Here is a 22,407-nt window from a genome sequence, read left to right as displayed (position 1 = left end):
CCTTTATCTGCTGGGTATTCCTCTGTCTCTTCATCTTGTTTAATTGCTGAGTTTGGAGTGTCCTTTCTGTATTCTGGCAGTTTGTGGAGTTCTCTTTATTGTGGTGTTTCCTCGCTCTGTGTGGCCTTGTACAGGAGGCTTGTCAAGGTTTCTTGGTTAGGGAAGCTTGTGTCGGTGTTCTGGTGGGTGGAGCTGTATTTCTTCTCTCTCCTTTTGAAGACTTGGGTTGCTTTTCTGGGTGCCTGATGTCCTCTGCTGGCATTCAGAAGTTGTTTTGTGGAATTTACTCAGCGTTTAAATGTTCTTTTGATGAATTTGTGGGGGAGAAATTGTTCTCCCCCTCCTACTCCTCCACCATCTTAGCTCCTCCCATTCAGAATCTGTGTTTTTAACAAGCACCCCACGTGACTGGTGTGACTGCAAGGGACTCCCAAGGTGGAGTGAGGTTGGGGCAGGGACGTGGGAGGGAGCAGGTTGACTGTGGCATATCCACCCTGGGAGTGGGCTCTCTGCAACCTAACCCCCGAGCCCCTGAACCTCTGTTCCCCTAGAATGAAACTGCTAGATTGTGGATGCTGGGCTCAGTCTGTCCCTCGGGCGGTGTAGATGAGCCCTTTCCTGTGTAAACAGAGGCTCACCTCTGGCTGTTGCCTCTCCCGCCTAAGCTCCCACCCTCTTTAGAAAGAGGAGACCATGGTCCCCAGTGCTTCCCCATCTCTCAGCCACTCTCTGGGGTTGGCAGTTTTTTCTGGGTGGTCAAGAACTTAATATTCATCCCCTGTAAAGGTCATCAAGCAGAGACCCTGGGTTTGGGCCTCAGCTTTAACATGCACCCTTTTGGGGACAAGAGGTAGGGAGCCATTCTATCCCTCAGCAGCCCAGAGCAAACATCAGAGTGTGGTGGATTTCTGACACGTGAAGTTTTGTGGTTTCTTTCAGATCCTTTTTGAAGAAGCCTTCGATGTGGCAAGTTTCCTGGACAAAAGTGAAGCTCCAGGCACATCTAGCCCCAGGTGAGGAGGGGTATGAGACTGTGTGTGGGTGTGTGGGTGTCCCTGTTGGGGTGTTTAGGACCCTCTCCCTTGCAGCCTCTCAGAGGGGAGCATATTTCAGTGGAAGTTCTTGGAAATCCACTTTTTCTTGTGGTTCAGAAAAGGCTGGTCCTAGGATTGTGCCATTGCCCTGGGGAGGATCTTCTCTGGGGCTTCTTCAGCAGAGGCAGTTCTCCCGATGTGACCCAGGGCTGAGATACATCAGCGAGTTGTCAACTCTAGGTGGTTTGCACTGTCTCCTGGGGTGAGGTGGCCATGGGTGGGTTACAGCAGTCAGTCTGGTTTGAGAGGTGGACAGAGAGAGTCTGGGCCAACATGGAAACAGGCCCCATGCCTGAGCCTTGGGGTGAGTGACAGCGTCTCTGACCTGTACAAGGGGAGATGCTGTTTTCACAGTGCTGATGGGAAGGATGTAGAAGGAGGGATGACCCCCTGAAGTCAGAAGAGCATCTGGGGAGATTTTAAAACAAGAAGCAGCTTGGTTTTTTTGAACACACACACACACATAAAAAACAGTTGTGTTTTCTCAGAAAGAGAGAGTTTAGGACTAAAATGTCCTTGCTACTTTGAAAAGCTGTGGTCTTACAGCCTAAAGGCACAGCACCCTCAGATACCTGGTTAAAAAGAGGCGACCAGTGGTTAAGACTCCACATTCTCAAAGCAGGGGGCCAGGATCGATCCCTGGTCAGGGAACTACATCCTTCGTGCTGCTAGTAAGACCCACACAGCCAAATAAATAACACTTTTTTTTTTTCGTTAAGAAGCAAAAACATGTAGCTTTCTGCCTTGGGAGTGAGGTGACATTCATGTTCTCATGATCCCAAAGAACATCTCCATTCTTTCTGAGGACCGTGGCTCCAGCCCAGAGCCCTGGGGGCCTGCAGGCAGATGCTGCTGCTGCTGCTAAGTCGCTTCAGTCGTGTCCGACTCTGTGCGACCCCATGGACTGCAGCCCACCAGGCTCCTCCGTCCCTGGGATATTCCAGGCAAGAGTATTGGAGTGGGGTGCCATTGCCTTCTCCGAGAGGTCAGCAACTCAACTGCCACCCCCCTCCCCCACCCCAGCCCAGCCAGACTTGCCCAAAATCTCAAAGCGATTTTCCATGGTGACTCTTCCAGGCTATATCAAGTTTGATTTTTCGGAAACCGGCTGGAGACAGAGATTGCTATCTCTTTGTTGGGCTTGGCTATGAAAACAATTTCTTTGAAAAGTGGCCAAAGTGTACTTGACAAATAATTTTGTTAACTCCTTACCCTGCTGGTGGAACAGAAAACAACCAATCAGGGGAAAAAAAATTTTTTTTTTTTTTTTAATCTTTCCCTAGAAAGGCAGAGAGAAGGCAATGGCACCCCACTCCAGTACTCTTGCCTGGAAAATCCCATGGACGGAGGAGCCTGGTAGGCTGCAGTCCATGGGATCTCGAAGAGTCGGACACGACTGAGGGACTTCACTTTCAGTTTTCACTTTCCTGCATTGGAGAAGGAAATGGCATCCCACTATAGTGTTCTTGCCTGGAGAATCACAGGGACGGGGGAGCCTGGTGGGCTGCCGTCTATGGGGTCCCACAGAGTTGGACACGACTGAAGCGACTTAGCAGCAGTAGCAGCAGAAAAGGCAGAGGATTGATGCCAGGGTTCCCAAGCTGACTGTGAGGCCTCATTCCAGCAGGAAGTGAGGTCAAAGCACCACAAGCTGTCCAGGCCTGATTACAGTCCTATTGGTAGGCTTCTCCTCTTGTTCCAGGAAACAGCAGGAAAAGAATCTTCAGGGCAGCCGTCTGTGCCAGGCAGGGCTGGCGTTTCACTTTAGACCTCCTGAGCCAGAGGCATGTCAAGGGACTGAACTCGATCGTGCCCTGTGCTTCCTGAGCCTGGGAGGTCACGGGTGGGAGCAGAGCCTGACTTTAGGCGGAGAGGAAATCTTGCTCCTTGTTCCCCAGGCCACAGCTCAGAACACTAACCTAGGACCCATGGGCCAGCCTCCCTGTAGTCTTGCTTCCCCAGCACCTTCCAGACATGATTCTGGAACTGAGGCCGTGCAAACCTTCCACAGAAGGCGCTGGGCCACCTTCTGGAGGGTCCAGCTGCGTGCTTCAAAGTGTTTGGTTCTCATTGTAATCCAGATATTTTCAGAGGGTACAAGCAGAGGTGGAGATTGAGGGCAGGATGAGAAGTGGGCAACATAGGATGAGATGGTTGGATGGCATCACCGAATGAATGGACATGCATTTGAGCAAATTCTGTGAGATTGTGAACGACTGCGAAGCCTGGCGTGCTGTAGTCCATGGGGTCCCAAAGAGTCAGATACGACTTAGTGACTGAACAGCAACAACAAAGCAGAGGTAAAAAGTTAGGATTCTAACTGCTGTTTCTCCCTCCTTTCTGCCGTTAGTACCTTGCTGGCTGTCTGCAACTAAAAAAATCCGGGGGACAAGTTTCAGCTGTACGTGCAGAACGTCGATTTTTTCAAAGGCTTTTGCTGTCTTAACACTCAGTTCAAACAGGTAGGATGGAGCAGGGTGCAGTCAGGCCTTGGCTCGCCTCCCCTCAGATGGTGGGCTCTGGAGGGGAGCACTGGTTGCAGCTCCCCCAGTTCACACCACGGGGGGACGCTCTCCCATGGATAGTTGACTTTAGTCTAATGCACCTTGTGGAAGGCGGATGTCCAGGGAAGAGGCAGAGGGATGCTCTTCAGGGCACATCTGAGTCTGGGAGCCTTGAGGCAGGGACCAGACCTCAGAGGCCTGGCCCTTGGCAGGCATTCCTACCTGGGTGATTCCTCGATGCCTTTTGAGAGGCTGAACTAGTTCATCATTTTCTGAGACACTGGGGTAATATTTGCTGTCAGCTTTTGAAGGATATTAATTTCTGCTTCCAAAAAGCTGACTGTGCAGCCCACCGTGACATGCATTGTGGGGTCTTGGTTAGAAGGTCCATTCCTGGAAGTTTCCATGGAGGGAGGGGGTTATTCATGAGCTGCCAAGGAGACAGCCCCTTTCAGATTCAGAGCCATGGATTTTCCCACTGATTTAGCAAAAATATAGCTGTTTATTTTAAAAGGTACGTGATAGTGATGAAAATGTCCAAAAATAATCAGGGCAGCTTTTCAATGTGGCCCTTTTCCTGCTTACCCTTCCCTTTCCTCTGCTGAGACCACTTGGAGCCAAGGCCGTTTCCTGCAGTTTGCTCTCTGCACCCCCCACCAACCCTTGGCCACCAGCCCTGACCACTGAGTCCCTTGCTCTGGGCACAGTGAGGTCAGGTCACTTTACCAAGGCTTTGAGAGCAGATGGATGGGACAGTCTTTGTTTTCCCCACTTCGTTACTTACACAGAGCAGGAAAGAAAGAACTGGCAGGACTGGAGCTCATGTAAAGCAGAGGCGCTCAGACTTGACTCACCTTGGGAGCTCATTGGAATGCAGATTCCTGACGTCCCCGCACTCAAGATTTCCATTCAGTATTGTGAGATGTGGCCCCGGGAATCTGTGTCTTGAACAAGCTGCCCAAGAGTGTCCTCATTCGGGAGGCCTCAGGCCTTGGTATAGGGTGTGTAAAGAGGGCAACTGCATTCTCTTCCCCGTTCATCCCAGTGCCTGTATTGGTTTCTTAGGACTCATGTAACAAATTACCACAAACTCAGGGGCTTAAAACAACAAAAATTTATTCTCCCAGAAGGCCCGGTTTCGGTGTTGACCCACCATGCTCCCCCTGAAAGCTCTAGGGGAGAATTTCTCCTGCCTTTTCCCAGCCCCCGGTGGCTCCCAGCAGTGCCGGAGATCCCTGCACTTGTAGCTGCATCGCTGCCTCCATCTTCTGTGATCTCTGTGTCCCTCTATCCTGTAAGGACACCTATCATTTGGATCGAGGGCACACCCCAAATCCAGGATGACTTCAGCTTACAGCCTTAGATAATCACATCTGCACAGACTCTAGTTTCAAATAGGCTCCAGGTGGGCATGAACTGGGGGAAATGCTACTCAACACACTTCAGCACCCAGTCCCAGCAGACACCTCCAGCAGCCTAGCGATTTCACAGACCTGCAGCTGAAGAGTCCCTCATCATCATGTGCAGGGGCTTAGAGATGGTTGGATGGCATCACTGACTCAATGGACATGAGTTTGGGTGAACTCCGGGCGCCAGTGATGGACAGGGAGGCCTGGCTTGCTGCGGTTCATGGGGTCGAAAAGAGTAGGACACGACTGAGCAACTGAACTGAACTGACTGAAGGAAGCAGAACATTTGGAATGACATTCAGGCACTCTGTAACAGACTCCAGTGTGTGGCTCCCTCCCCTGATGTTTGGCCTCAGGGCATCCTCCACATTCCAGCTCCCCCTTTTCTCAACCTTTGCCATCATTCTCACCCTAAACAAGGGGTCTGGTGATTTTCCTTTGACCAGTTCTTCCCTCTCTTGGATACTCTGGCTCTGATGTGCCCACCTCTATCAGGAAGGCATGGCGGATGAGGACCATTCTCTGGAGCTTCATTCTCAGAATCACCCCCAATCTGGCCGCACATCCATGAGATGGTTGGTTGGCTGGATTAGGGGTGCTTCCCAAGGCCCAAGGGAATCAACCCCTAACGAGCAGCGCTAATGAACTACAGGGATGATTTTCTGCTGGGGTTGGGATATGCAGGAAGAACACAAACCCAAGAATGTACTTTTAGGGAAAGAGGTAAAGGGGAATCAGGTTAGCTAGTGTCATTGTTAAGGGAATGAGAAACACTTGCTAAATTAACATAATGCTGTTTCTTTTCAAAATGATCCCCAAATAGCTAACCCATGAATGTGGTTTAAAGTTTAAATGTTACCAAAAGATGTACAAAGAAAACGTAGTCTCTGGCCTACAGGTGTTCCTTGTTCCTATTGCATTCCCTCCCCCAAAGGCAATGGTCATGACCAGTTTCTTATTCAGTCATCCAGAAGTATTCTCCAGCTACTTATATAATCTATCAAATACAAATGGTATTCCCAGGTGGCGCTAGGGGTAAAGACTCTGCCTGCAATGCAGGAGACCCAGGTTTGACCCCTGGGTTGGGAAGATCTCCTGGAGAAGGAAGTAGCAACCCACTCCAATATTCTTGCCTGGAAAATCCCAGGGACAGAGAAGTCTAGCAGGCTACAGTCCATGGGATTGCAAAGAGTCAGACACAACTGAGCACACACACATCAGACACAAATGGTAGCCCACCATACACACTGCTCTGGACCGCGCTCTTTGGAAATCATGTGTCGCACAGAGAAGGAGCCCATTCCTTTTATTGGAAGCAGCTGCAGAGTATTCCATGGGTGGGTGCATCGTGGTATAATTCATCATCCTCTGTTGAGGGCATTTGGATAAAGCTTTAAGATTGCCCCGGTCTCGCTCATGGGTTCTTAGAAATCCCCAGGAGAGGAGAGAAGCCAGTTCTACTGTATCCAGGAGAAGCCCTTCTGGAGACGGTAGAGTACGGAGGCGAGTGAAATGGAAATGGACTCCCTGCCCCTCATTGCTCGTAAATTCCTGGCTGGAGCTGGAGGAGAAGATATCGCTAAAGAGATGTGGGGGAGAAGCAGAGGGAGGAGGCATGCCTGAGATGGTGGGGCCATCTCCCCCGCCTGAGGCCTGGAGCCCTCAGATAAAACTTGAATCCTCTTCTACCAGTGTTTTGCAGGAACCGGACCTTCCTGTCGACAATGAGATGATAATGTTGAGGTGCACAGAGACGTTTGATGATGAAGATCTGTGATGCGGTAGGGCTGGAAGCAGCAGGGGATGGAGGAGCTGGTGGTCTCTGGCTTTGAGTTCTGGCAGCCCAAGTTGCCCGTGCCTTGGCATTTTGGAGTGGGATGCCCCGAAAGCATTTTGATGGTTGTAGTTTCTGGTTGTTATAAAGTATTTAAGAATAGCGTGGTTGTGTGTCGGTATTTCGGGGTTGTTTTGAATGAGGTGCTGGCCTGCTGTAGGGCACACACATGCTCCCGCTGTGCTCCTCTTCACAGGGTACCAGATGCACCCAAGGACCAGGCCGTGAGTCTTTCAAGAACAGGACAGCCAGGATCTGTCCCATGACACTGGGTACTTGCAGCACACCTGCTTCAGGGCATTGTGTTGATGGGTTCTAGAGAGCTCTGGCATCCACCCCACATCCTACAAGCTCTAAAAGCCCAGGAGCAATGCTGACCTCAATCTTGTGCTCCAGGACACCAAGGCAGAATCACCTATATCTGCTTCTTCTGACAATAAATACTCCTGAATGGAGTCCATGTCAGGTCCCACAGTGCTCGCAATGCTTTTTGCTGAGGCTGCTGGGCAGAATGCATCAGTGCCCTTGGGCCTGTGTACCGGGGGTGACGGTTATTATTACATGTCAGCTTGGCAAGGCCATTGGACCCAGGTACTTGGTCAAACATTTTTGTAGATATTTCTATGAAGGTTTTAGGGGTGTGTGTGTGTGTGTGTGTGTGTGTGTGTTTAGAAGAGATTACCCTTTAAATCAGCAGACTTTGAGTAAAGCAGATTACCCTCCATAGTGTGGGTGGGCCTCATCCAATAAGTTGAAGGACCGAACAGACCACGCTTGCGACCCCATGGCCCTGAATTCTCCAGGCCAGAATACTGGAGCCTTTCACCTTGGATCATCCCAATCCAGGGATCGAACCCAGGTTTCCCATATTGCAGGCAGATTCTTTACCAGCTGAGCCACAGAGGAAGTCAAAGATACTGGAGTGGGTAGTCTATCCCTCCTCCAGCAGAGCTTCCCAACCCAGGAATCGAACCAGGGTCTCCTGCATTGCAGGCAGATTCTTTACCAACTGAGCTCTCAGAGAAGCCCTAACCTCCCTCAGGAAGAGGGAATTCTTCCAGTGACTGCCTTCAGATTCCAGCTGCAATTCACCCCAGCCTGCATGGCCTGCCCTGCAGACTTCAGACTTGCCAGCCTCCACAATCACCTGAACCCAATCCTGAAGTCAATCTCTCCATCTGCCTTCCCCATATGTGTGTGTGTACACATATATATATATATCTGTAGACATATATGTATAGGCACAGATATGTATGTATGTACACACCCCCCGTATTGGCTCTGTCTCTCTAGAGAATCCTGACTAATCCACTGAGGATACAGAGAGAGCAGGTTCACCTGGCTCTTACAGTTTATAAATCATGACAACAGTGGCTCCACTCCACTGAAGGCCTTTCCAAGGCTTTGGCTGTTTCATGTCCCTGTGAGAACCTGAAGTGCAGGTTAAGTCTTAGGGTCCAAACCTGGTGCCATCTGACCCGCACCCCCAGTGCTCACTGCCTCACCATACCATCCTGTGATGCACAATCTGACTCCAAGGACTAGCACTGGGCATATGCAGGGACTGTAGCTTTGCACACCCTTCAGTGTCTACAGGGGCTTCCCAGGTGGCACTAGTGGTAAAGAACCTGCCTGTCAAAGCAGGGGAGGTAAGAGAGGTGGGTTCCATCCCAGGGGGCAAAGATCCCCTGGGGGAGGAAATGGCAACCCACCCCAGTATTCTTGCCTGGAGAGTCCCATGGACAGAGGAGCCTGGCGGTCTACAGTCCATAGGGTTGCACAGAGTCGGACACGACTGAAATGACTTAGCACAAGCTCAGCGTTTACCAATGGCAGGGGCCTGGAGGGGAGGGGTCTGATTGGGAGGAATCTGGATGGGAGGAACCTGGATGGGAGGGGTCAGCAGGCCTCCTACTTCTTTGCCGAGGAAGAGAAATGTTACTGTGACCTTTCAGCTAATAGCCCCATCTCTGTTCCCTACCCCACCCAAAGCCTCTGCCTCCCAACGCATCAAAATACTGCCTAGAGGCTCTCTGTTTGGACACCGGGCCGCCCTGGTTTGCCCTGGTTTACCCTGGAGACGGGAGGGCTGAGCACGGTGTAAGGATGTAGCTTGAGGCTAGACCTCACTGACTCGCTGACAGGGGTCACAGCACGCTTGCCCTGGCCTTAATCTAAAACATATCTAACTCTGCCACTACGTGTAGGGTGCAGAGACGCTCAGGTCGACAGGGTACCTCCCATAGTGGGTGGGGCGAGGAGCACACTGGGTGGGGGCGGTGCAGAAGGAGCCTTCTCACATCTGGGTGTCTGTGGCGTTCCGGGGCCCCTCTCCTGAGTCCCAGGGGCTGAGCGAGAGCTGGCGCACTCCCGCTTCGCCTTCCCTGGGCCAGAAGGGGAGATACTGGGTGCAGGAGGACGTGCAGAACCTGGTGCCGATCCCCTAGGGAAGGCCGTAGACCTCCAAGGCCTTCGTAGTCTCCTAAGACTCCTCCTGGACTTGATTCCATGCCAGAAGGCCTCTCTCCTCCAGACTTCCTAATAGGAGACAGAGAGTGAGGTCGGGACTGGGCCCCAAGGGAGCCGGCAGACCTGGGCAGGAGGAGGCTCTGGAGAGGCCAGTTTGAAATGCCCTGGTCCTGCCGGCAGCTCCTCCTTCTCCTCCTCCCAGCCCACCCCAAGAATCAGCTCAGCTCAACTCCACCCAACTCAACTCAATGGATGAGAGAGTTGGACCATAAAGAAGGCTTGAGTGCCAAAGAACTGCCGCTTTAGAGCTTTAGTGCTGGAGAAGACTCTTGGGTGTCCCTTGGACAGCAAGGAGATCCAATCAGTCCATCCTAAAGGAAAACAACCCTGAATATTCATTAGAATGACTGATGCTGAAGCTGAAGCCCCGATACTTTGACCACCTGATGAGAAGAGCTGACTCACTGGAAAAGACCCTGATGCTGGGAAAGATTGAAGGCAGGAGGAGAAGGGGACACAGAGGATGAGATGGTTGGATGGCATCACCTACTCGATGGACATGAGTTTGAGTAAGCTCCGGGAGTTGGTGATGGACAGGGAGGCCTGGCTTGCTGCAGTCCATGGGGTCACAAAGAGTCATAGGTGACTGAGTGACTAAACAACAACAACAACTCAGCTCATCACCAGGAGTTTCTGAGCTCTAGGGTACGACCTTCTGTGAACCACTGTTCTTTCCTCCTCTTCCGGGGTGGACCTTTCTATGTTTCAGTGTTTCTGGAATGCAGGTGTCTTTTATATTTGGTGGAGAGAAGAAATGTGGAAAACAGAATATCAGAATAAGCAGGAGTTATTACAGAGGTCCTTTCAAGAAACTGTCAGAGGACCAAGAAGGGAGCACAGAAAGCCACCAGTGAGGACAACTCTGCACCCTTCCCCGGACACATCCTCAGCACTGATGGGTTTGCTGTGCTCATCGCCACACTCGGTGCCCTGTAGTGTAAGGGCCTATGGTTGTGTCTCCCTTTCTTATGAGCCTGTGAGGCTCCAGAAGGCCAGGCATGTCCTGCTGCTCTGTGTACACTCAGTACAGAGCACCTGGAGCACAGCACACCAGCTATGGCTTTGGTTGGGATATGAATCTATACTGTGTTCTCTCCCTCCCCAGCTAGACTGCAGGCTCTAAGAGAGCTGGGGCTGTGCCTTTTGCGCTTTGCTTCTGGTATATTTCCCACCTTAGGGTCCTTTTATGGGCTGAACTGTGCTCACCCACCCACCCCCAAAATCATATGTTGAAGCTCTAACCACCCTCCTCACATTCCTCAGAATGTGACTTTATTTGTAGACAGGGACTTTAAATCACCCCACCCAGACCCTGGACCCGCTCATGGTATGCTGTGGCCAGCCTCCCATGGGAACTGGGGTTAGGGAAGTAACGCGGCTGGCCCTAATGCTGACCAGAGATGACCAGGGCAGAGATGAGCCCTACCAGGGATGGTGTTGTCCAACAGGAATCCCAGAAATCCACCAACAAACATGCCCGTGGTCAGCAGCACCTGGATGACTTGATCCAGCTGAAGAATCCCTACAGTGGAGGCAAAAGTGACAGGGATTACAAAATGGGCAGAGGATCTTAACAGAGACTTTCCCAAAGAAGATGTCCAGATGACCAACAAGTACATGAAAGGTGTTCAGCATCACTGACAGCAGGGAAATGCAAATCAAAACCACAGTGAGACATTCATCTCACACCTGTGAGGATGGCTTTTCCCAAAAAGAACTGAGAAGTGTTGGCAAGGGTGTGGAAAAATAGAAACCGTTATGCATGGGGAAACAGTGGAAACAGTGTCAGACTTTATTTTTTGGGGCTCCAAAATCACTGCAGATGGTGATCGCAGCTATGAAATTAAAAGACGCTTACTCCTTGGAAGAAAAGTTCTGACCAAATAGTGTATTGAAAAGCAGAGATATTACTTTGCTAACAAAGTTCTGTCTAGTCAAGGCTATAGTTTTTCCAGTGGTCATGTATGGAGGTGACAGAGAAGGCAATGGCAACCCACTCCAGTACTCTTGCCTGGAAAATCCCATGGATGGAGGAGCCTGGAGGGCTGCAGTCCATGGGGTCCCTGAGAGTCAGACACGACTGAGCGACTTCACTTTCACTTTTCACTTTCATGCATTGGAGAAGGAAATGGCAACCCACTCCAGTGTTCTTGCCTGGAGAATCCCAGGGACAGAGGAGCCTGGTGGGCTGCCGTCTATGGGGTCGCACAGAGTTGGACACGACTGAAGTGACTTAGCAGTAGCATGCATCATTGATGGGACTGTAAATTAGTGCAGCCATATGGAAACAGCATGGATGTTCCTTAAAAAATTAAAAACAGAACTACCATTCAGTTCAGTCACTCAGTCGTGTCCGACTCTTTGCAACCCCATGAATTGCAGCACACCAGGCCTCCCTGTCCATCACCAACTCCTGGAGTTCACTCAAACTCACATCCATCGAGTCGGTGATGCCATCCAGCCATCTCATCTTCTGTCGTCCACTTTTCCTCCTGCCCCCAATCCATCCCATTGTCAGAGTCTTTTCCAGTGAGTCAACTCTTTGCATGAGGTGGCCAAAGTACTGGAGCTTTGGAACCCCGCAAATAAAGTCTTTCACTGTGTCCATTGTTTCCCCAGCTATTTGCCATGAAGTGATGGGACCAGACGCCATGATCTTTATTTTTGAATGTTGAATTTTAAGCCAGCTTTTTCACTCTCCTCTTTCTCCTTCATCAAGAGGCTCTTTAATTGCTCTTTCCTTTCTGCCATAAGGGTGGTGTCACCTGCATATCTGAAGTTATTGTTATTTCTCCCAGAAATCTTGATTCCAGCTTGTGCTTCATCCAGCCCGGCATTTCACATGTACTCTGCATGTAAGTTAAATAAGCAGGGTGACAGTATGCAGCCTTGACGTACTCCTTTCCCAATTTGCAACCAGTTCATTGTCCATGTCCAGTTCTGACTGTTGCTTCTTGACCTGCATACAGGTTTCTCAGGAGGCAGGTAAGGTGGTCTGGTATTCCCATCTCTAAGAATTTTCCACAGTTTGTTGTGATCTACACAGTCAAAGGCTTTACCTTGGAAGTAGTCAATGAAGCAGATGCTTTTCCGGAATCTTTAGCTTTTTCTATGATCCAGTGGACAGCCCAGGATGCCCCATTCTCTGGGAGGCTTCCTAGACATCAGGACCCAGGCATGGAAAACTACTGTCGCCTCATCCAGTCCTTCCAATTCACAGATGAGCCCAGTGTGTGGGAGGACCTATCCAGGATGCCTAGTTCCTGCTCTAAGGATTGCATCCTTTCTCACAGATTTTTTTTTTTTTCCAAATCTCTGCCCTTTGGTCTCTAGTTTATTGTTGACCCTCCAGGCTTCTCAAGTGGAGTTTAGTTAAAAGGCAGGCGCTTGGCTATTACTCTAGACCCACTGAATCCGAGTCTTCGAGGGGATGGCTCAGAATCTGTGGTTTTAACAAGCACCCCAAGTGACTGGTGTGACTGCAAGGGACTCCCAAGGTGGAGTGAGGTTGGGGCAGGGACGTGGGAGGGAGCGGGTTGACTGTGGCATATCCACCCTGGGAGTGGGCTCTCTGCAACCTAACCCCTGAGCCCCTGAACCTCTGTTCCCCTAGAATGAAACTGCTAGATTGTGGATGGGGGGCTCAGTCTGTCCCTCGGGCGGTGTAGATGAGCCCTTTCCTGTGTAAACAGAGGCTCACCTCTGGCTGTTGCCTCTCCCGCCTAAGCTCCCACCCTCTTTAGAAAGAGGAGACCATGGTCCCCAGTGCTTCCCCTCTGGGGACCTCTCAGCCACTCTCTGGGGTTGGCAGTTTTTTCTGGGTGGTCAAGAACTTAATATTCATCCCCTGTAAAGGTCACCAAGCAGAGACCCTGGGTTTGGGCCTCAGCTTTAACATGCACCCCTATGGGGACAAGTGGTAGGAAGCCTTTCTATCTCTCGGCAGTCCAGAGCAAACATCAGAGTGTGGCGGATTTCTGACACGTGAAGTTTTGTGGTTTCTTTCAGATCCTTTTTGAAGAAGCCTTCGATGTGGCAAGTTTCCTGGACAAAAGTGAAGCTCCAGGCACATCTAGCCCCAGGTGAGGAGGGGTATGAGACTGTGTGTGGGTGTGTGGGTGTCCCTGTTGGGGTGTTTAGGACCCTCTCCCTTGCAGCCTCTCAGAAGGGAGCATAATTCAGTGGAAGTTCTTGGAAACCCACTTTTTCTTGTGGTTCAGAAAAGGCTGGTCCTAGGATTGTGCCATTGCCCTGGGGAGGATCTTCTCTGGGGCTTCTTCAGCAGAGACAGTTCTCCCGATGTGACCCAGGGCTGAGATACATCAGTGAGTTGTCAATTGTAGGTGGTTTGCACTGTCTCCTGGGGTGAGGTGGCCGTGGGTGGGTTACAGCAGTCAGTCTGGTTTGAGAGGTGGACAGAGAGAGTCTGGGCCAACATGGAAACAGGCCCCATGCCTGAGCCTTGGGGTGAGTGACAGAGTCTCTGGGCTGCACAAGGGGAGAAGTTGTTTTCACAGTGCTGATGGGAAGGATGTAGAAGGAGGGATGACCCCCTGAAGTCAGAAGAGCATCTGGGGAGATTTTAAAACAAGAAGCAGCTTGGTTTTTTTAAACACACACACACACATAAAAAACAGTTGTGTTTTCTCAGAAAGAGAGAGTTTAGGACTAAAATGTCCTTGCTACTTTGAAAAGCTGTGGTCTTACAGCCTAAAGGCACAGCACCCTCAGATACTTGGTTAAAAAGAGGCGACCAGTGGTTAAGACTCCACATTCTCAAAGCAGGGGGCCGGGATCGATCCCTGGTCAGGGAACTACATCCTGCGTGCTGCTAGTAAGACCCACACAGCCAAATAAATAACACTTTTTTTTTTTTCGTTAAGAAGCAAGAACATGTAGCTTTCTGCCTTGGGAGTGAGGTGACATTCATGTTCTCATGATCCCAAAGAACATCTCCATTCTTTCTGAGGCCTGTGGCTCCAGCCCAGAGCCCTGGGGGCCTGAAGGCAGATCAGAGGTCAGCAACTCAACTGCCACCTCCCTCCCCCAACCCAGCCCAGCCAGACTTGCCAAAAATCTCAAAGCGATTTTCCGTGGTGACTCTTCCCAGCTGTATAAAGTTTGATTTTGCGGAAACTGGCTGGAGAAAGAGATTGCTATCTCTTTGTTGGGCTTCGCTATGTAAACAATTTCTGTGAAAAGTGGCCAAAATGTACTTGGCAAATAATTTTGTTAACTCCTCACCCTGCTGGTGGAACAGAAAACAACCTATCAGGGGGAAAAAAAAAATTTTTTTTCTTTTTTAATCTTTCCCTAGGAAAGGCAGAGGATTGCTACCAGGGTTCCCAAGGTGACTGTGAGGCCTCATTCCAGCAGGAAGTGAGGTCAAAGCACCACAAGCTGTCCAGGCCTGATTACAGTCCTATTGGTAGGCTTCTCCCCTTGTTCCAGGAAACAGCAGGAAAAGAATCTTCAGGGAAGCCATCTGTGCCAGGGCTGGCATTTCACTTTAGACCTCCTGAGCCAGAGGCATGTCAAGGGACTGACCTCGATCGTGCCCTGTGCTTCCTGAGCCTGGGAGGTCACGGGTGGGAGCAGAGCCTGACTTTAGGCGGAGAGGAAATCTTGCTCCTTGTTCCCCAGGCCACAGCTCAGAACACTAACCTAGGACCCATGGGCCAGCCTCCCTGTAGTCTTGCTTCCCCAGCACCTTCCAGACATGATTCTGGAACTGGGGCCGTGCAAACCTTCCACAGAAGGCGCTGGGCCACCTTCTGGAGGGTCCAGCTGCGTGCTTCAAAGTGTTTGGTTCTCATTGTAATCCAGATATTTTCAGAGGGTGCAAGCAGAGGTGGAGATTGAGGGCAGGATGAGAAGCGGGCAACATAGGATGAGATGGTTGGATGGCATCACCGAATGAATGGACATGCATTTGAGCAAACTCCGTGAGATGGTGAATGACAGCGAAGCCTGGCGTGCTGTAGTCCATGGGGTTCCAAAGAGTCAGATATGACTTAGTGACTGAACAACAAAGCAGAGGTAAAAAGTTAGGATTCTAACGGCTGTTTCTTCCTCCTTTCTGCCGTTAGTTCCTCGCTGGCTGTTTGCAACTCAAAAAATCCCGAGGACAAGTTTCAGCTGTACGTGCAGAACGTCGATTTTTTCAAAGGCTTTTGCTGTGTTAACACTCAGTTCAAACAGGTAGGATGGAGCAGGGTGCAGTCAGGCCTTGGCTCGCCTCCCTTCAGATGGTGGGCTCTGGAGGGGAGCACTGGCTGCAACTCCCCCAGTTCACACCACGGGGGAACGTTCTTCCATGGATATTTGACTTTAGTCTAATGCACCATGTGGAAGGAGGATGTCAGGGAAGAGGCAGAGGGATGCTCTTCAGGGCACATCTGAGCCTGGGAGCCTTGAGGCAGGGACCAGACCTCAGAGGCCTGGCCCTTGGCAGGCATTCCTACCTGGGTGATTCCTCGATGCCTTTTGAGAGGCTGAACTAGTTCATCATTTTCTGAGACACTGGGGTAATATTTGCTGTCAGCTTTTGAAGGATATTAATTTCTGCTTCCAAAAAGCTGACTGTGCAGCCCACCGTGACATGCATTGTGGGGGTCTTGGTTAGAAGGTCCATTCCTGGAAGTTTCCATGGAGGGAGGGGGTTATTCATGAGCTGCCAAGGAGACAGCCCCTTTCAGATTCAGAGCCATGGATTTTCCCACTGATTTAGCAAAAATATAGCTGTTTATTTTAAAAGGTACGTGATAGTGATGAAAATGTCCAAAAATAATCAGGGCAGCTTTTCAATGTGGCCCTTTTCCTGCTAACCCTTCCCTTTCCTCTGCTGAGACCACTTGGAGCCAAGGCCGTTTCCTGCAGTTTGCTCTCTGCACCCCCCACCAACCCTTGGCCGCCAAACCCTGACCACTGAGTCCCTTGCTCTGGACACAGTGAAGTCAGGTCACTTTACCAAGGCTTTGAGAGCAGATGGATGGGACAGTCTTTGTTTTCCCCACTTCGTTACTTACACAGAGCAGGAAAGAAAGAACTGGCAGGACTGGAGCTCATGTAAAGCAGAGGCGCTCAGACTTGACTCACCTTGGGAGCTCATTGGAATGCAGATTCCTGACGTCCCCACACTCAAGATTTCCATTCAGTATTGTGAGATGTGGCCCCGGGAATCTGTGTCTTGAACAAGCTGCCCAAGAGTGTCCTCATGCGGGAGGCCTCAGGCCTTGGTACAGGGTGTGTAAAGAGGGCAACTGCATTCTCTTTCCCGTTCATCCCAGTGCCTGTATTGGTTTCTTAGGACTCATGTAACAAATTACCACAAACTCAGGGGCTTAAAACAACAAAAATTTATTCTCCCAGAAGGCCCAGTTTCCGTGTTGACCCGCCATGCTCCCCCTGAAAGCTCTAGGGGAGAATTTGTCATGCCTTTTCCTAGCTCCCGGTGCTCCCAGCAGTGCCGGAGATCCCTGCACTTGTAGCTGCATCGCTGCCTCCATCTTCTGTGATCTCTGTGTCCCTCTATCCTGTAAGGACACCTATCATTTGGATCGAGGGCACACCCCAAATCCAGGATGACTTCAGCTTACAGCCTTAGATAATCACATCTGCACAGACTCTAGTTTCAAATAGGCTCCAGGTGGGCATGAACTGGGGGAAATGCTACTCAACACACTTCAGCACGCAGTCCCAGCAGACACCTCCAGCAGCCTAGCGATTTCACAGACCTGCAGCTGAAGAATCCCTCATCATCATGTGCAGGGGCTTAGAGATGGTTGGATGGCATCACTGACTCAATGGACATGAGTTTGGGTGAACTCCGGGAGCCGGTGATGGACAGGGAGGCCTGGCTTGCTGCGGTTCATGGGGTCGCAAAGAGTAGGACACGACTGAACGACTGAACTGAACTGACTGAAGGAAGCAGAACATTTGGAATGACATTCAGGCACTCTGTGACAGACTCCAGTTGTGTGGCTCCCTCCCCTGATGTTTGGCCTCAGGGCATCCTCCACATTCCAGCTCCCCCTTTTCTCAACCTTTGCCACCATTCTCACCCTAAACAAGGGGTCCAGTGATTTTCCTTTGACCAGTTCTTCCCTCTCTTGGATACTCTGGCTCTGATGTGCCCACCCCTATCAGGAGGGCAGGACAGATGAGGACCATTCTCTGGAGTTTCATTCTCAGAATCACCCCCGATCTGGCCCCACATCCATGAGATGGTTGGCTGGATTAGGGGTGCTTCCCAAGGCCCAAGGGAATCAACCCCTAACTAGCAGCGCTAACAAACTACAGGGGTGAGTTTCTGCTGGGGTGGGGATATGCAGGAATAACACAAACCCAGGAATGTACTTTTACGGGAAGGGGTAATGGGGCATCAGGTAGCTGGTGTCATTGTTAAGGGAATGAGAAACACTTGCTAAATTAACATAATGCTGTTTCTTTTCAAAATGGTCCCCAAATAGCTAACCCATGAATGTGGTTTAAAGTTTAAATGTTACCAAAAGATGTACAAAGAAAACGTAGTCTCTGGCCTACAGGTGTTCCTTGTTCCTATTGCATTCCCTCCCCCAAAGGCAATGGTCATGACCAGTTTCTTATTCAGTCATCCAGAAATATTCTCCAGCTACTTATATAATCTATCAAATACAAATGGTATTCCCAGGTGGCGCTAGGGGTAAAGACTCTGCCTGCAATGCAGGAGACCCAGGTTTGACCCCTGGGTTGGGAAGATCTCCTGGAGAAGGAAGTAGCAACCCACTCCAATATTCTTGCCTGGAAAATCCCGGGGACAGAGAAGTCTAGCAGGCTACAGTCCATGGGATCGCAAGGAGTCAGACACAACTGAGCACACACACATCAGACACAAATGGTAGCCCACCATACACACTGCTCTGGACCGCGCTCTTTGGAAATCATGTGTCCCACAGAGAAGGAGCCCATTCTTTTTATTGGAAGCAGCTGCAGAGTATTCCATGGGTGGGTGCATCGTGGTATAATTCATCATCCTCTGTTGAGGGCATTTGGATAAAGCTTTAAGATTGCCCCGGTCTCGCTCATGGGTTCTTAGAAATCCCCAGGAGAGGAGAGAAGCCAGTTCTACTGTATCCAGGAGAAGCTCCTCTGGGGACGGTAGAGTACAGACTCGAGTGAAATGGAAATGGACTCCCTGCCCCTCATTGCTCGTAACTTCCTGGCTGGAAGCTGGAGGAGAAGATACCGCTGAAGAGATGTGGGGGAGAAGCAGAGGGAGGAGGCATGCCTGAGATGGTGGGGCCATCTCCCCCGCCTGAGGCCTGGAGCCCTCAGATAAAACTTGAATCCTCTTCTACCAGTGTTTTGCAAGAACCGGACCTTTCTGTTGACGATGAGATGAGATGTTTGATGATGAAGATCTGTGATGCGGGAGGGCTGGAAGCAGGAGGGGATGGAGGAGGCTGATGGTCTCCGGCTTTGAGTTCTGGCAGCCCAAGTTGCCCCTGCCTTGGTGTTTTGTAGTGGGCTGCCCCAAAAGCATTTTGATGGTTGTAGTTTCTGGTTGTTATAAAGTATTTAAGAATAGTGTGGTTGTGTGTCGGTCTTTTGGGGTTGTTTTGAATGAGGTGCTGGCCTTCTGCAGGGCACACACCTGCTCCCGCTGTGCTCCTCTTCAGGGGGTACCAGATGCACCCGAGGACCAGGCCATGAGTCTTTCAAGAACAGGACGGCCAGGATCTGTCCCATGACACTGGGTACTTGCAGCACACCTGCTTCAGGGCATTGTGTTGATGGGTTCTAGGGAGCTCTGGCATCCACCCCACATCCTACAAGCTCTAAAAGCCCAGGAGCAATGCTGACCTCAAACCTATATCTGCTTCTTCTGACAATAAAGACTCCTGAATGGAGTCCATGTCAGGTCCCACAGCACTCGCAATGCTTTTTGCTGAGGCTGCTGGGCAGAATGCATCAGTGCCCTTGGGCCTGTGTACTGGGGGTGTCGGTTATTATTACATGTCAGCTTGGCAAGGCCATGGTACCAGGTACTTGGTCAAACATTTTTGTAGATATTTCTATGAAGGTTTTAGGTTGTGTTTTTTTGTTTTTTTTGTTTAGAAGAGATTACCCTTTAAATCAGCAGACTTTGAGTAAAGCAGATTACCCTCCATAGTGTGGGTGGGCCTCATCGAATAAGTTGAAGGACTGAACAGACCACGCTTGCAACCCCATGGCCCTGAATTCTCCAGGCCAGAATACTGGAGCCTTTCACCTTGGATCATCCCAATCCAGGGATCGAACCCAGATCTCCCAGATCTATATTGCAGGTAGATTCTTTACCAGCTGAGCCACAAAGGAAGTACAAGATACTGGAGTGGGTAGTCTATCCCTTCTCCAGCAGAGCTTCCCAACCCAGGAATCGAACCAGGGTCTCCTGCATTGCAGGCAGATTCTTTACCAACTGAGCTCTCAGAGAAGCCCTAACCTCCCTCAGGAAGAGGGAATTCTTCCAGTGACTGCCTTCAGATTCCAGCTGCAATTCACCCCAGCCTGCATGGCCTGCCCTGCAGACTTCAGACTTGCCAGCCTCCACAATCACCTGAACCCAATCCTGAAGTCAATCTCTCCATCTGCCTTCCCCATATGTGTGTGTGTGTGTGTGTGTGTGTATATATATATATATCTGTAGACATATATGTATAGGCACAGATATGTATGTATGTACACACCCCCCGTATTGGCTCTGTCTCTCTAGAGAATCCTGACTAATCCATTGAGGATGCAGAGAGAGCAGATTCACCTGGCTCTTACAGTTATAAATCATGACAACAGTGGCTCCACTCCACTGAAGGCCTTTCCAAGGCCTTGGCTGTTTCATGTCCCTGTGAGAACCTGAAGTGCAGGTTAAGTCTTAGGGTCCAAACCTGGTGCCATCTGACCCGCACCCCCAGTGCTCACTGCCTCACCATACCATCCTGTGATGCACAATCTGACTCCAAGGACTAGCACTGGGCATATGCAGGGACTGTAGCTTTGCAGACCCATCAGTGTCTACAGGGGCTTCCAGGTGGCACTAGTGGTAAAGAACCTGCCTGCCAAAGCAGGGGAGGTAAGAGAGGTGGGTTCCATCCCAGGGGGCAAAGATCCCCTGGGGGAGGAAATGGCAACCCACCCCAGTATTCTTGCCTGGAGAGTCCCATGGACAGAGGAGCCAGGCCGTCTACAGTCCATAGGGTTGCATAGAGTCGGACACGACTGAAATGACTTAGCACAAGCTCAGCGTTTACCAATGGCAGGGGCCTGGAGGGGAGGGGTCTGATTGGGAGGAATCCGGATGGGAGGAACCTGGATGGGAGGGGTCAGCAGGCCTCCTACTTCTTTGACGAAGAGAAATGTTACTGTCACCTTTCAGCTAACAGCCCCATCTCTGTTCCCTACCCCACCCAAAGCCTCTGCCTCCCAACCATCAAAATACTGCCTAGAGGCTTTCTGCATGGATACCGGGCTGCCCTGGTTTACCCTGGAGACAGGAGGGCTGAGCACGGTGTAAGGATGTAGCTTGAGGCTAGACCTCGCTGACTCGCTGACAGGGGTCACAGCACGCTTGCCCTGGCCTTAATCTAACACTTATCTAACTCTGCCAGTACGTGTGGGGTGCAGAGAAGCTCAGGTCGACAGGGTACCTCCCATAGTGGGTGGGGCGAGGAGCACACTGGGTGGGGGCGGTGCAGAAGGAGCCTTCTCACATCCGGGTGTCTGCGGCGCTCCGGGGCCCCTCTTCTGAGTCCGCGGGGCAGAGCGACAGGTGGCGCACTCCCACCTTGCCTTCCCTGGGCCAGAAGGGGAGGTACTGGGCGCAGGAGGATGTGCAGAACCTGGTGCTGATCCCCCAGGGGAGGCCGTAGACCTCCAAGGCCTTCGTAGTCTCCTCAGACTCCTCCTGGACTTGATTCCATGCCAGAAGGCCTCTCTCCTCCAGACTTCCTAATAGGAGACAGATAGCGAGGTCGGGACTGGGCCCCAAGGGAGCTGGCAGACCTGGGCAGGAGGAGGCTCTGGAGAGGCCAGTTCGCAATTCCCTGATCCAGCCGGCAGCTCGTCCTTCTCCTTCTCCCAGCCCACCCCAAGAATCAGCTCAGCTCAACTCCACCCAACTCAACTCAATGGATGAGAGAGTTGGACCATAAAGAAGGCTTGAGCGCCAAAGAACTGCCGCTTTAGAGCTTTAGTGCTGGAGAAGACTCTTGGGAGTCCCTTGGACAGCAAGGAGATCCAATCAGTCCATCCTAAAGGATATCAACCCTGAATATTCATTAGAATGACTGATGCTGAAGCTGAAGCCCCAATACTTTGGCTACCTGATGAGAAGAGCTGACTCACTGGAAAAGACCCTGATGCTGGGAAAGATTGAAGGCAGGAGGAGAAGGGGACACAGAGGATGAGATGGTTGGATGGCATCACCTACTCGATGGACATGAGTTTGAGTAAGCTCCGGGAGTTGGTGATGGACAGGGAGGCCTGGCTTGCTGCAGTCCATGGGGTCACAAAGAGTCATAGGTGACTGAGTGACTAAACAACAACAACAACTCAGCTCATCACCAGGAGTTTCTGAGCTCTAGGGTACGACCTTCTGTGAACCACTGTTCTTTCCTCCTCTTCCGAGGTGGACCTTTCTATGTTTCAATGTTTCTGGAATGCAGGTGTCTTTTATATTTGGTGGAGAGAAGAAATGTGGAAAACAGAATATCAGAATAAGCAGGAGTTATTATAGAGGTCCTTTCAAGGCAGGGAAAGCCCCCAGTGAGGACAGCTCTGCACCCTTCCCCGGACACATCCTCAGCACTGATGGGTTTGCTGTGCTCACCGCCACACTCGGTGCCCTGTAGTGTAAGGGTCTGTGATTGTGTCTCCCTTTCCTACGAGCCTGTGAGGCTCCAGAAGGCCGGGCATGTCCTGCTGCTCTCTGTACACTCAGTACAGAGCACCTGGAGCACAGCACACCAGCTATGGCTTTGGTTGGGATATGAATCTATACTGTGTTCTCTCCCTCCCCAGCT

At 50.9% G+C, this 22,407-nt stretch overlaps 1 protein-coding gene across 3 annotated transcripts in view; it reads right to left on the bottom strand.

Moving 5' to 3' along the window:
* Window positions 1–18,307: 18,307 nt before the first annotated feature.
* LOC113891173 (solute carrier family 23 member 1-like) overlaps window positions 18,308–22,407 on the bottom strand; it is a 68,930-nt gene continuing 64,830 nt past the window's right edge. For all 3 annotated transcript variants that reach the window (XM_027538914.1, XM_027538915.1, XM_027538916.1), the window contains one exon: window positions 18,308–21,334. In XM_027538914.1, the coding sequence (XP_027394715.1) occupies window positions 21,093–21,334 (242 nt within the window). In that variant the 3' untranslated portion in view covers window positions 18,308–21,092. The remainder of the gene's footprint in view (window positions 21,335–22,407) is intronic.

The sequence above is a fragment of the Bos indicus x Bos taurus genome, chromosome 4, assembly GCF_003369695.1.
Source record: "Bos indicus x Bos taurus breed Angus x Brahman F1 hybrid chromosome 4, Bos_hybrid_MaternalHap_v2.0, whole genome shotgun sequence".
NCBI classification, from domain to species: domain Eukaryota; kingdom Metazoa; phylum Chordata; class Mammalia; order Artiodactyla; family Bovidae; genus Bos; species Bos indicus x Bos taurus.
This window is presented reverse-complemented; position numbering and strand designations above follow the sequence as displayed.